This window comes from Nyctereutes procyonoides, unplaced genomic scaffold (assembly GCF_905146905.1).
Source record: "Nyctereutes procyonoides isolate TBG_1078 unplaced genomic scaffold, NYPRO_anot_genome, whole genome shotgun sequence".
NCBI lineage: Eukaryota > Metazoa > Chordata > Mammalia > Carnivora > Canidae > Nyctereutes > Nyctereutes procyonoides.
Genome location: NW_026575030.1, coordinates 16163502 through 16178897, shown reverse-complemented (window position 1 = coordinate 16178897; position 15396 = coordinate 16163502). Strand labels below are relative to the sequence as shown.

The 15396-nt window shown below is 35.6% G+C and overlaps 1 protein-coding gene across 4 annotated transcripts in view; it reads right to left on the bottom strand.

Annotated features, from left to right (window-relative positions):
- UGGT1 (UDP-glucose glycoprotein glucosyltransferase 1) overlaps nucleotides 1–15396 on the bottom strand; it is a 115038-nt gene that overhangs the window by 86815 nt on the left and 12827 nt on the right. For all 4 annotated transcript variants that reach the window (XM_055316058.1, XM_055316056.1, XM_055316055.1 and 1 more), the window contains 5 exons: nucleotides 15169–15299; nucleotides 7337–7449; nucleotides 4340–4514; nucleotides 2939–3035; nucleotides 1746–1824 (listed from right to left, as the gene is read on the bottom strand). In XM_055316058.1, the coding sequence (XP_055172033.1) occupies nucleotides 1746–1824; nucleotides 2939–3035; nucleotides 4340–4514; nucleotides 7337–7449; nucleotides 15169–15299 (595 nt within the window). The remainder of the gene's footprint in view (nucleotides 1–1745; nucleotides 1825–2938; nucleotides 3036–4339; nucleotides 4515–7336; nucleotides 7450–15168; nucleotides 15300–15396) is intronic.

Sequence of the window (15396 nt, the reverse complement as noted above, 5' to 3'; positions counted from 1 at the left end):
AAGCAGGCTCCATGCACCAGGAGCCCGACATGGGATTCGATCCCGGGTCTCCAGGATCGCGCCCTGGGCCAAAGGCAGGCGCTAAACCGCTGCGCCACCCAGGGATCCCTGTTTGTTTCTTTTTTAAGTAAAAGGCATATGTTGGCATAAACTTGATTAATAGTTCTTTGGAACAAAAAAGCAAGTACAATTACAACCATCAATTCTGGGTAGTAAGTACATGGGTATATTCTATTATTCTCCATACTAGACTGAATCTTTCTACTTTCTCAAAATAAAACTGGAAATATATTGTTGCCAGTCCCAAAATGAATTTCTTTCAGCTACATGCACATAAATCCTTTAATCACATAAAAAATACAATTTGAACTAACCAAGATAATTGGATTTCCTTTAGTTTTATCTCGAAATAGAGTACATTCTATTTAAAACTAGTAAAACAGAAGGTATCAGAGGTAGATATGTATCATTTAGATCAGACAACAGATGGTTGGTAGAGTAATTCTGTACTTTTAAATGCTAGAAATTCAAAATTTCTTAAATGCCACATACATAAAGTAAAATATTTACTCTGATTCTTCACCTTCCAAGCAATCCATTTCCAGTCAGTTACTAGAAACTTTTCTTCATGATAAGACTATCAAGAAAATGGTCCCATTACTTTAGACAGCTAAATAACCATTCTGAACACCTACATAAGAAAATCTCTTGAATACTCTGCATACTACCTTTGTGCTCTAAATACATAAGATCATGATGCTATCCAGAAACCAAACATAAAAAACATGAATATGAAAAGAAACTATGAAAACCTGGGTCCAATGAAATTGGAATCTGACTGTATACTAATGAGGCTAAAACTGATGTTAAACACAAAGAAACATGCATATGCATAGGATAAACTGAACACATGCGCAGAATTCAACATGAACTGAGTCACCTCTGCTAACCTGTTCATATGATTAAGTCATTTCACTGGGCCAAATGTTAAAGCTCAAGTACATGAAACTGGGCCTATACATATTTCTTCATGATCCATTCCTTTACAAAAAAAAAAAAAAAGACAAAACAAACAAAAACACAAAAACCAAATCCCACTGCAGCTGTCCTAATTAAGATTTCCAGATAAAGCAGAATTCAAGGCTCTAAACAATTATCACGGCATAATAGAAATAACACTTAAAATGACAACTAAGAATTTTCAGCTATAAATTTCTATGACACTTTCATAAAATGGCTATGAAATTTTCAAGAAACATCTTTTGTCCTCTTTCATATAAAGCAAAGTCTAATGTATTTCAACTGAACATGTATAAGATCTATTGCACCTTTTTTGCATTGTTTCAGGCTATTCTTAGTTTAAGTAAACAACTATAAGCTCTTTCACTTAAAATACTTTTTATTCTCTTGGGAAAAATTGAGTGAAACAATCAGATGTCTCCTATTATGTGAATCAAAAACTGGCATGTAACTTTCTGTCATCAACTGCAAGGCTCAGAAAGGAAATCAACTAAAGCCATCGGCAGGCCACCCTAATATCATTTAATAATAACATGCTACAGATGCCTGGAGATCATAAACTATACAGTTAGTGAAGTGGTAATCGCTTCATATCAGATTGCATATATACAGTACTACTGCGAGACCTGTAACTTTGGACAGTAAATAGAAAGATGATGCTTATAATGGGAGGAAGCCTAGAGCATAAAGAGAATAAGGGCATTTCCCAAAAGACTATGCCATACCTTAATTTTCCAAAGAGGAATCCTTGAACTTCATCAATGGGATCATTTTCACCAATCACTGTGGTGTTTACCTCAGTTCCTATAAAAACACAGGCAAATACATGTCTAATTGTTCAGAAGAGAAATTAAAATGTTATTAACCTCATATAATTTGAGTAATGTAAACCAAATTAGAAACACCTGAAACTCTAATACTATTTAAAACACTGAATACCTCAATGAACACTTTGCAATTTTTTTTTAACAGAATAAATTTGTTTTTCAATGTATTTTGTATTCTGGATAAAGCAAAAATATATTTTCCCCTTAAACTTTGGAAAATTTTATATTTTAAAAAGCTCAAAATTAATACCTTTAAAATTATGAATAGTGGATTTTTCGGTTATCTACACTCTGAAGACTTTGAAATTAGGGAACCTAAACCTAAATATAATTATTGAGTACAGTATGATGTACTAGACTATCCTCCATTTACCCAATCATTTTTTTCTTTAAAGTGAGTTCACAAGGATTATAATAGACTGCACATAAAACTTGTGGCTGAGAGATGGCTCAAGGTAACCCCAGGGTCCTGGGATACTGTCTCACATCAGGCTTCCCACAGAGAGCCTAATTCTCCCTCTGGCTATGTCTCTGCCTCTCTCTGTGTGTCTCTCATGAATTAAATAAGTAAAATCTTTAAAAAATTAAAAAAAAACTAAACAAAAAACCTTGTGGCTGAAATAATGACTTCAAAACTCTAAAGTAGTATAATAGGAAGTATATTCATAAAAAACAATTCTAAATGCAGAAAATAAAAAACACAAAACTGTTCATGAAGTATATGATAATTTAAGATTTCACACTGGATCACAAATCAATGTCTACTTGTGAACTATGCATCATCAATAATAACAGCTACAATTATTGAAATTTTTGTGCAAAAATACTGTGCTACACCTTCTTTACCTATATATCTTATTCTCTCCTCACAAATACGTTAGGACGCATAAACCGTTATCCACACTTTACAAAGGAAAAATTTAGGACCTACGGAATTTGCTTAACATCACCCAACTCAGAGGTAACAGAACCAGCATTCAAACACAGGTTCATCAAACTCCTAAATCTGTTATTTTACCTTCAGGAAACAAATTCCCTTTCATTCACATTTTAAAAAAAGAAAACACATCAGTCTTAATTTACAAATTCACCTTTCACCTGAGTATCATCCTTGGCCTTGTATTCAGTGCTCTTAATTGCCAATTCCACACCATAGCCAGAGAGGTAAACAGGCTCCTTCCTGGGATTCTGCAAGCAGAGTTAAGTATTCCATCATTACCATCTGGCTCTTTACATGTCACAGTGAAGGGGACGTGGAGGGTATTAACTTCACATAGATGCCACTAGGATTACGCGCTCAAAGTATACTTAACTCCCATGAGAATTCAAGCCTCCTTTAGACTTCATTAATATCCTGCCACAAGTATGGAAATGGGAATTCTAAAGTAAAAGGAAAACCAGATGAAGGGACAGCTGACAGGGCAAAAGTAACCAAATCATGTGAAAAAAATGGAGAAAAAGAAAAGGAAATTCCAGAACCTACATAGCAGGGCTGAAAACTGATGAGGTTTCAAACCCAGAAGTACTTTGCTGGCATCATGTGTGTTATGCGTTCATTGTTAAATGAATTTCAATGTCTTCAGGTAGGGCTTAGGCTGACCAGCTGTCACTGTCACAGGCTTACCACCATCCTGAATGAGGATGGAGCTTTAGACATTTTAATCTTTAAAAACAGAAATAAAGTCTGGGAAGCAGGGAGAAGGAGAGCAGTTGCCAAAAACTGGGTATTTTTTTTAATGTTTCTGTTCATACAAATTTTCATTTAAAAATTTTACTTGGGGCACCTGGGTGGCTGAGTGGTTGAGCATCTGCCTTCAGCTCAGGTCATGATCCCAGTGTCCTGGGATAGAGTCCCACATCAGGCTTCCCACAAAGTACCTGCTTCTCCCTCTGCTTATGTCTCTGCTTCTGTCCCTGTCTCTCATGAATAAAAAAATAAAATCTTTTTTAAAAAATTTATTTTACTTGTATGGACTTACCACTCAATTTTACTGAGATTATGACACAGACACTTTAAAGGCTAATATGTTTACACACATATATTAGATGCTAAATGTTACAAAAGATTTTTAAAACTTAATTTTAAATCAATTTCACTTGTTTTTACCTCTCTAGAAATCCCTCCCTTTCTATCAAATGAAAACATTCCAAAATGAAGAAAAAGGTTTGAAAGGGACCGAATTTAAGAATTAGTTTTTTAAAAAAAATCAGTTTCACAGTACACTGATTATACTAAACCTAGAAAATATAAATTACATGCTACATTTTTAAATATGATATAAATCTTATTAAGCCATTTTTTAATCATAATTCTTTTCTATTTCTTCAGAAAGGCAAGCAAAAGTACCTCCTATGTGCAAATCCAGGTGCACATGAAGAAAAGTAGTTCAAATTATTTTATTTTATAAAGGGGTGGTATTATTAGCTTACATGCCAAAGTCATGCTGGGCAAATTAATATTTACAGAAGTCATAAAATAAATCAATACTTACAAGTATATAATGTCTGAATACATAATTGATTTTGCCTGCATTGCTTTCTGATATAAGTTGGTGGTGGAAATTATAAAATTCCTCATAACCAATCTCAGAATAGAAAATCACCACTGGGCTTTCAAGATTAGATGAGGGGTATCTGTGATCTCCTTTGAACAATAAAGGCTTGGGTCTGAAAATAAATATCAAAAGCTTAAAATTTTGTTTCAGTTTTTATTTCAAGTCCATTTAATTAACACAGTTATATTTTTTCAGGTGTACAATATAGTGATTCAACAAATCCATACATCACCTGGTGCTCATCACAAGTGTACTCCTTAATCCCCAATACATATTTCACCCATCCTCCCACACCCCCTTAAAATTTTAAACTTAAAAAAGTACTTAAACATTAAAAACAGTACAAGATATAGCTACAGCAGCAATGATTTAAGATTTTAAGTATCTTAATAATACAAGAATATCAAAATCTGAAATAGTTTTGACAGTAAGAATACTGTCAAATATGAGTCTTACTTATTCATGACTGAAAAAAATAAAAATACATGCATTATATAAATAGTAACTATAAAATGCGGACTTAAGATTAATAATTGTTACCAATTCCTAAAAAAGAATGAAAGCCAGAAAAAGGATACATATCCACATATCACAATACTAAACTTTAGTAAGCTATTCTACTATATAATCATTTTTTTAGATTTATCTAAAATAAAATCTATTGACCTAAAATAGATTTATCTATTTCAGGGAGAGAGAGAAAGAAAGAGAGAACATGAGCAAGGGGAGGGGCACAGACAGGGGGAGAAAGAATCTCAAGCAGACTCCACACTGAGCTCAGTGCCCAACTCAGGGGCTCAATCCCATGACCCTGAAGTCAGGACCTGAGCTGAAATCAAGAGTCAGATGCTTAACTGACTTCATCACCCAGGCAACCCTAAATAGATTATCCTTTTATCTGAAAACATAAGTACAAATAATGTGAAAAGGCACGATGACTTTAAGCATATAACTTGCCAACCACAGCATCTCCCTCCTCTATCATTTTATTAAATGATCTTCCTACTAAATGATTTAACATTTAAGTTTCCTCCCAAATTTCAAAACTTCACCCTCAAAAACAATTCCCTAACAATGGCATCAAGATATTAAGAGATCACAGGTGCCTGGGTGGCTCAGTCAGTTGGGTGTCCAACTCTTGATTTCTGCTCAGGTCATGATCTCAGGGTTGTGAGATGGAGCTCTGTGTCAGATGTAGAGTCTGCTTGGGCTCCCACCCTCCATCCCTCCCCTCTTATTCACTCATTTTCTATCTCTCTCTCTCTCTCAAAAAAAAAAGATATTAAGTCTTATTACACAGACTTAATGATCTGCCATTCCCTCTTACAATGAACTATAATTAAACTATTTCACACAAAGTAAAAATGTATAAATAAGGATGTTCACGATAGCCTTACCATAATAACAAAAACAAAGAAACAGAAAACAACTTTAAAACTATCAGTAAAAAACTACAGGACATTCTTACATAGTTATCTTGCATGTGGTAAAAATATGGAGATACACTACATATACTACTGGGAAGAAATCTCTTGTAAAAATAAGCCTACATACCTGTATAAATTTATAACCACAGGAAAAAACTCCAAAACACTATGACAAACCACTAAAAATAGTTATCACCTCTCAGAAGAGGAAACACTATCACTCTTTTCTTTACGAAGGCTTATATTATTGTTTCAAGAGTAGGGATCCCTGGGTGGCTCAGTGGTTTAGCACCTGCCTTCGGCCCAGGGCATGATCCTGGAGTCCCACATCAGGCTCCCTGCATGGAGCCTGCTTCTCCTTCTGCCTCTGTCTCTGCCTCTCTCTCTCTCTCTCTCTCTCTCTCTCCTTCTGCCTGTGTCTCTGCCTCTCTCTCTCTCTCTCTCTAGTCTCTCATGAATAAACAAAATATTTACAAAAAAAAAGTTAAAGAGTTTTTTTTAATCAATTAATTATGTTTGCCCCAAGGGAGCACTACTTTACCATATGAACCATTTTCGAATGTCCATTCCTTGACCTGAAGGTAGCTGGAACACACACCCCATTTTCTGGTTGTCATTCTGAGTAAAAGGCTCTCATGCCATTTAGTGAGCAGAGAACAAATGCCAGGCAGATAATCTTACTAAAGAAGAACTACCGTGCCTAAAACGCTCTTCTGAATCAACAGAGCAACACCACAGAGAGATCACTGTTATCCGATTTATAATGCCAGTAGAGAAAAGGTACAATGCAATTATTGCCATAGCCAGACAGCAAGAGGCACCTGTTACATCTGTCCACCACTTTTTTAAGCAAAAAAGTCAGCCCTTTAATTACCAGTTTAAGGGATGCCTGGGTGGCTGAGTGGCTGAGCATCTGCCTTTGGCTCAGGGCGTGATCCCGGGATCGAGTCCCACATTGGGCTTCCTGCATGGAGCCTGCTTCTCCCTCTGCCTATGTCTCTGCCTCTCTCTCTCTCTGTGTTTCTCATGAATAGATAAATATTTTTTAAATTACCAATTTAATATTCAAATTAAGCTTGCAATTATCTTTTAAATGGTCTCCTTTGCCTGAAACTAATAATACCCTGAGAAATCATTATTATTAATATAATTACTTCAGGCCCTTGCTTTAATACACCAGGTAATTCTTTACTAAGCTAATGACAACATCTATGTAATCTCTCAGACAGTTATTACTAAATAATAACAGTGACATTAAGTACTCTTATTATCTCCATTTCGAAATGAGATAGAAAAAAGAAAGGTTAAGTAATTTACCTAAGTTTACAAAACTATTTTTAGTAATGGAGCTGGGATTCAAATCTAGTCAGTCTGGCTCCAGAATCCATACTCTAAGCAACTGTACCTACAGACCACAAAACCCATCAGAAAAATCCAATGATGGATTTGATATAGAAGAAAGCATAATGCAATGCATGACATTTACACAAAGAAACACACAATCTACCTTTCAGATGCAGTGAGGAGAAGAGTCTCAAGGGTATCAAAATCACAGGTCTTCTTTCCATGCACAGAGAAAAATGAGTTACATTCTTCTGGTGGAGGTTCATCAGCTGCTATCTGCCATTTAAGACACAAGACATGCTTGCAATGATTTCTAACCAAAGAAGAGTAAGGACGTGAATACTCTAGGTAATCAGATGGCAATAAAATAACATCAATAAAAACAAAAATTAACATCTACTGAACCCCCATGATGTGACAGGATTTAAGGGTTTTTATCCATCACTGTTTCCTACATATTATTTCACCTAGCTACTCCCAATATCAACCCAAGAGGTAGATGTTAATATCGCCAAAAGACAATTTTTAAATTCTATCTCAGAAAATAATAAAAGATGTCCAGGGACACAGTATGTACCTTGAAGAAAACTAACCTTACAAATGTCAACTTCAAGCATCAAAGTGCAACTACACAGTTCTTATTAAGTGTATTAGGCCCATATAATAAGTATAAAATGCAAATTAACTTGAATCCCCTCTCTGAAACAGGAAGATGATATAGAATCTAAAAAAGTAACTGGATTGGGATGCCTGGGTGGCTCAGCTGGTTTAAGCGTCTGCCTTCAGCTCAGGGTTATGATCTCAGGGTTCAGGGATCAAGCCCATCAGGCTCTGCTTGGCTAGAAGCCTGCTTCTCCCTCTCCCTGCCGCTATTTGTGTGCATGCTCTCTCGCTCTCTCTCTCTCTCTCAAATAAATAGATAAAATCTTTTAAATAAATAAGTAACCTGGATCTAAAAAGGAATGTAGACAAAAGGTAAAATTATCTACAAAGCATAGTAAGATATTTCAGGGAAAGGTTGAATGAGACATAAGTTTATTTTAAGTGAATATGCATAAATGCCAATGCATGAGGTGAGTCAAGTTGCAACTTTCTAATGAGAGGCACAGTGAGAAGAGTGAGTACAATGAGATGGGAAAACAAAGGATATAATATACATTGCTTGTTGTGTGCATTGATGTCATTTACGTAATACAATAATATTAAGATGTCCTTTTCTATTAATTATAAATTTAAGAAAAATAATCCAGAGATATAGAAATGGAAAGCTTGCCATGAAAAACTGACATGAAATCTTTTCATTACAGTCTTGATTTTTTTTTATGAGTTATAAAACTTACAAAGACAAAGAAAAGAATAGTATGATAAACCCCCCTGTATCCAGGACCCAGCTTCAGTATTATCAACTCATGGCCAATCTTACTTCATCCACCTTCCTGCCACACTCCAATGGACGGATCACTTTGACAAGATCCCAAATAACATTTCATTTGTAATGTTCAGTTTATCTCAATAAAAGTTTTTTTTAAATACCTCATTATCACACTTTTAAAAAGGAATAAAATTCTGCATAGATGGCAACTGGCAATAGTTTTTCAATTTTCCCAAGCTCCCTCATTAAAACAGAGCAACTAGATAGTCAACGGATCACATTATGACAAAATGAATGCGAAAAAATATCCCTATGACATAAGACCTGCAGGTATCAGATGCCATAGAGAAGGAAGCAGAGGGATGTTTTAATAACAGAGATTTTGATGATCCTGACAACAAAAAACAAAACAGCCAACAGGTTTTCACTGCAAAGTATTGTGGGCCAACGCATTTGTTCAATCTAGTACCAGGTGAGCACAAGGAGGCCCATGAAAAGGTTAAAGGGCTTAGCGCAATTTAGCTGCTCTGAACTCTCAAAACTCACAAGCTAGGAGTACCTGCTAGGACAGGGCCCCATTGTAAGGAGAAGCTGCTGAGGGTACAACAAAACTTGAATAGCAGAGATATATTAAGACAACTAAAGAGAAAGTCCAATGAAAGTGCAGGAGGGGAACAGAGGAAATCTCAAAAACCGTACCACCATTTTTTTTAAAGCCCATGTTTTTTTAACACTACCTAAAATAAACAGAAGAGGGAGCCATGCCAACCTTTAAAAGTACAGGAAAACCCATTTCACATCAGAAGGAGCAGAAAAGTCCCAATGTCAAATCCCTCACAAAGCTAAGAAAAGATTGGAAGGAGAAATAGAATAACATCCTTATCTTTATAGATGAAGACCGTACAAGAGAAATTTCAGCAACAACAGAAATCTATATCCACACTGTCCAATGTGGTAGCACTTGCCACCAGTGACCATCAAACACTTACAATTTGGCTGATGCAACTGAAGAGCTAAATTTATTTCATTTAATCTTAACTTATTTAAATTTAAATACTGACACATGGCTGTTGGCTACCATATTGGACAGCATAGCTATACTCAATAAAGCCATGTCAGAAATACACAGCCAAAAAACAGATGTGGGGACAGCCCGGGTGGCTCAGCAGTTTAGTGCCACATTCAGCCCAGGGCCTGATTCTGGAGACCCGGGATCGAGTCCACGTTGGGCTCCCTGCATGGAGCCTGTGTCTCTGCCTCTCCCTCTCTCTCTCTGTCTCTCATGAATAAATAAATAAAATCTTAAAAAAATAGATATGAACTACTATTTCAAGCAAGTTAAAATATATCAAGAAAATCGTATTAGACATGATTCTGCTTTTAGGTTCTTCTTTAAGAACCTAAGGCAGAATTAGAAAAACTCAGAAGTGAGGTGAAGGTGAAAGACTCAAGAGAAAATTTGTAAAAGAAAAATCAGCGTAGAAATGAAAATTAAACTAGAAGGGGCACAAAAACAAACATGAGAAGTAATGATTTAAGAAAAACAGAAGATGAAAAGAGAAAATATTTTAAAATGATAAAGAAATAGGGATGCCTGGGTGGCTCAGCAGTTGAGCATCTGCCTTTGGCTCAGGGCGTGACCCCAGGGTGCAGGGATCAGACCTGCACTGGGCTCCCTGCATGGATCCTGCTTCTCCCTCTGCCTGTCTCTGCCTATCTCTCTCTCTGTGTGTCTCTCCCATGAATAAATAAATAAAATCTTTTTAAAAAAAAGAAAGAAAAGAGAAAGCAATTCAGAGAAAGTGACAATGAAACTAAGCAAAAAAAAATTCAACATAGAGATAATATGAATTCCAAAACAAGGGACTAAAACAAACTATTTTAAGTTTTTAAAAAAATTTCTTGAAATAAAAAATGATCTGAAACTCTATATTAATAAGAACATACTGGATACCTGGGAATATTAACCCAGAATAATCACTCTTCAAATTTCTTCAAAGTCTTAATTTACTAGAATTTAGTATAAGCTATATTCCAACTATAAAGTGTAAGCTTTATTCTAATAAATTATGACTCTCAAGAAATATTAAAAATTCTTTGGGCCTCTAGACAAAAAGAGCAAGAGACTTTAAGGGAAAGAAAATTAGATTATCATACAACTTTCTGCAGGAAGATTTTATGCTAAAAGAAAATGAAATTCAGGGGGATCCCTGGGTAGCTCAGCAGTTTAGTGCCTGCCTTCCGCCCACGGTGCGATCCTGGAGTCCCAGGATCCAGTCCCGCATCAGGCTCCCTGCATGGAGCCTGCTTCTCCCTCTCCCTGTGTCTCTGCCTCTCTCTGTGTGTGTGTGTCTTTCATGAATAAATAAGTAAAATCTAGAAAGGAGAAAGAGAGAGAGAAAGAGAGAAAAGAAAGAAAAGAAAAAAAAAAAAAGAAAAGAAAAAAAGAAAAGAAAAGAAAATTGGTTTTAGCCAAAGAAAGAAGATATAAACTAAGGATTTTATATCTAACATATACAAACATGCAAAACTGAGGAAACATTGTTCCCCTGAGCCCTTCTTGAGCAATCTACCAGAAGCAAGAATCAGAAAAGCCAACTGACTAGAGACATGTGGCAAAAGGACTAGTGGGGAGCATTAAGATATAAATTATTTATAGAACTACGACTAAATGAGTGTTGAAGGGTAAAGTATAATATGAAATATCTATGTTCTAGGTAGAATATATTCATTTTTTTAAATGGGAGAAGGGAAAATGGCAATCATTATGCCAAAAGAAAAATTTTTAACTGTTTATAGGAAATGTAATTGTGGAGGCGCCTAGTTGGCTTCTCAGTCTGACTCTTGTTCTCAGCTCAGGTCTTAATCTCAGTTCAAGCCCTGCCTTGGGCTCCACACCCAGCATGAAGCCTACTCAAAAATGGAACAGAACAGAAAGGAAAGGAAAAGGGTAAGGGAAGGGGAAAGGAAACATAATTGTGGAAATGGTATGACTACTGTTATTAAGGTTACAGCGTATGTAATGTGGATAAAACAAGTAAACCATAAGATAGTTTAATTCTATCATCCCTTATAACTTTGAGAACTAATATTCTTAGTGTGGAGGAATAAAGATATAACAAAGTAGTCCTAAATTTGAATTGGAAACATCAGTATGAACTCATGAAGTATTTCATCTATACATAGCTTTATATATTTTGCCTTTAGATACATGTAGTCACTTCCTACCTCTATCCATTTAAAAGGCCTAAGAACAATGACCTACCCATTTGCAATGAATACCCCTAGTGCTTTCACTGGGCTCTTAAAATACCATTTCCACCAAAGAAAACAACAAACAGATAAACAAAGAACTTTAATTAGCCTCTTAGAGAAATAACTGATCTCAAATCTAGGGCCAGAGATATACAAGATAAATCTGAAACTACTTACATATCAGATAGGAAGGAAGCAATCAAAGACTACCAGCATGGCATCAAAAGGACTCAGTAGAAGACTCATACTTTGTTTTCCAAAATTAACACAAAGCTCAGCATTCAAAACAGTATAGTACTTTCATAAATAAAGATATATAAACCAATGAAATAGAATAAAGACTCCAAAAATAAACCCTCATATTATACAGTCAACTGATTTTCAACAAGGGTGCCAAGACCATTCCAGAGAAAAAGAACAGTCTCTTGACAAATGGTGCTGGGAAAACTAGGTATCTACATGCAAAAGAATGAAGATGGACTCTTATTCTATACCATATACAAAAATTAATTCAAAATGGATCAAAGACCTAACTTGAGAGCTAATACAGTAACTACAGAACTATAGAAGAAAACATAGTTTCATACATTGGATTTGGTAATGATTTTTGGATATAATACCAAAAGCACAGGCAACAAAAGAAAAAATAGATAAATCAGATTTCATCAAAATTTTAAATTTTGTCTATCAATGAACACCATCAACAGTGAAAACGCAACCCATAGAACATGAGAAAATATTTGAAAAGCATATATCTGGTAAGTGACTAAAACCCAATGTATATGAAAAAAAAAAAACCCTACCACAACACAAAAACAAATAATCTACCTGAGAAACAGGTAAAAACAAATAATGGGCAAATCTCCAGAGAAGATACACAGATGGCCAATAAGGACAAAAGCTCCACATCCTTGGTCACTAGGGAAATGAAAATCAAAACCACAAGACACAACTTCCTATCCATGAGGGCAGCTATTATCAAAAACACAGAAAATAAAGTGTTGGGAAGTATGTGGAAAAAGTGAAATCCTGGAGCATTACTGGTGATAATGTAAAATTGTGCAGCTGCTGTGAAAAAGCTTGGTAATTCTTAAAATGTTAAACACAGAATTGCCACAGGATCCATGAATTACGCTCTTTTGTACACACCCAAAAGAACTGAAAACAGAGTCATAAACCAATGTTCCAAGCAGCATTATTCACAATAGCCAAAGCCAGAAACAATCCAAATGTCCATCAACAGAGGACATACATAATCAAATGTGTTCTATACATCCAATGGAATATTATTCAGTTATACAAAGAAATTAAATTTTGATACATGCCACACATGGATGAACCTTAAAAACATTATGCTATGTGAAATAAGCCAGCCAGACACAAAAAGACAAACACCATTATGATTCCACTTGAAGGAGGTATTCAAAATGGGCAAACTCAGAGATAAAAAGTAGAATGATGGTTACCAGGGATGGGAAGGGTGGGTACGGGGGATGGGAAGTTATTATTTGAGAAGTATATAGTTTCAGTGTAGCAAGATGAAAGGAGTTCTGAAGATGCATGGTGGTGATGCTTGTACAACAATAATGTCCTGAATACCACTGAACTGTACACTTAAATTAACAGCCAAGATGATAAATCTTACATTATGTACATTTTCCCACAATAAAAAAAAAGTTGAAGCAAAAAACTAAATGGTTGGGCAGCCCGGGTGGCTCAGTGGTTCAGCGCTGCCGCCTTCAGCCCAGGGCGTGATCCTGGAGACCTGGGATTGAGTCCCACATTGGGCTCCCTGCATGGAACCTGCTTCTCTCCCTCTGCCTGTGTTTCTGCCTCTCTCTCTCTCTCTCTCTCTCTCTGTCTCTCATGAATAAATAAACAAACAATTTTTTAAAAAACTTAAATGGTTAAAATAAAAAGATGCTAGTGAATCAAACTCATTCAAAAACCTGGTAAACAACAGGAAGGAATCAAGCATGTACTCTGCCATCCCCATGTGAACAGTACCAGGTGAGGAGAGGCACCTCTTTAAATCCATATTCCAGGAACAACAACACAAGAATGAGAGGCACCACTTTACAACCTAAAGAATTAATAGATTAAGCACAGAGCAGTAATGGCTGCTAAATCAAAGAGGTCTCCTAATGAAACAGTGTACTACCTATACACTTGCCGAAGGGGGAAAAAAAACACAATTCTCATTGAGCCTCTGGATCAGCTGCCAATTTGCAAAAAACAGAGGACAAAAAAAGCTGAACTGCATCATGAGTATGTGATCACCAAAATACAGACTGAAAAAATTTACAAGGCCAACAGTTCGTGTCACTCAAAGAAAAGAGAGGAAGAACCTATAAATTCAGCACCACCCACCAAAAACATTATCAAAATTTTTAAAACTGAGCAATACTAAACTACTGTATGGAGATGCACTCTTAGACAACATAATGATAAAGAAATACAGCAAGTCATTTCAACAGAGGTTGATAAAGTAGTTCTTGTTGAGGGTGAAAGGTGGCTGTAATGAGAGAAGAGCACAAGAAGGGTAGGCTGCCAGAGGGCCTGGCTAAGTTCTACTTCTTGATCTGGGGGAAAATTACAAGTGCTCACTTTGCAAAAATTCATTACACAATATAATTCATGTGAGTGGTTTTCTATGCCTACTTTATTTTATAATAAAATAGTGATTAACATTTTAACATCATTAAAATTAACATTTCTTTTACATCAAATTTATGATCAGTATGTGCTCATCTTTGAGTCTCTTTTTTTTTTTTTTTTTTACAAGGAGAGTCTGGTTCAACTCAAATTCCACACACTGCATTAAGCAGATACATATTTTAAGTCTCCCTTGAAGTTTTTCCTTCCTTCTTTTCTTTCCTCATAACATATTTGTTGAAGTAATAGACTATTTTACTACAAAGTCTCCTACATTCTGGATTTTCCTATTACCCCTGTGATCCTGCTTCATTATTTCCCATCCCCTGTATTTCCTATGAACTTTTTTTTTTCCTGTGAACTTTGGTTCTAAAGGCTGTGATCCAGATTTACAGTCAATTGGTTTAGCAAGACTATACCTCCTATGCTGTGTTGTATAAATGAAGTCTGGTAGTTTCGTCTTTGTGTGGATATTTTTTCTTTCTTCTTAAATGAAAATGAGTGCAAATTATGTTTTTTTATTTAAAAACACCTGTGATCTGAAGATCTAATGTCAGCTTTGCTTTCTATTTATAAACAAATCATAAATCGTCAGAAATTTCACGCAGAAAAATTATAGCTCTGTAACACAATGCCAGGACAACCCCAATATATCCAATCATCATGTTATACAACCCCTAAAAAATACTGTTATCTCTAAGCACTGAACTTACCTGCTGGAAGGCTTGAATTGTAGCCGAGTAAGAATGAAGGGACAGACAAAATTTCAACAAATTCTGCTGTAGAGGGGACAGAAACTGAAATGCAGTTTCCAGTACTGCATGATAATAGGAATAATCAGTACCTGTCAAAGGAACAAATTAACCAAAGTAACTATATAGGACTAGACATACCCAAATAAGATAGTTCACAAAGTATAAAGCTATGTGTTACAAAGGTAT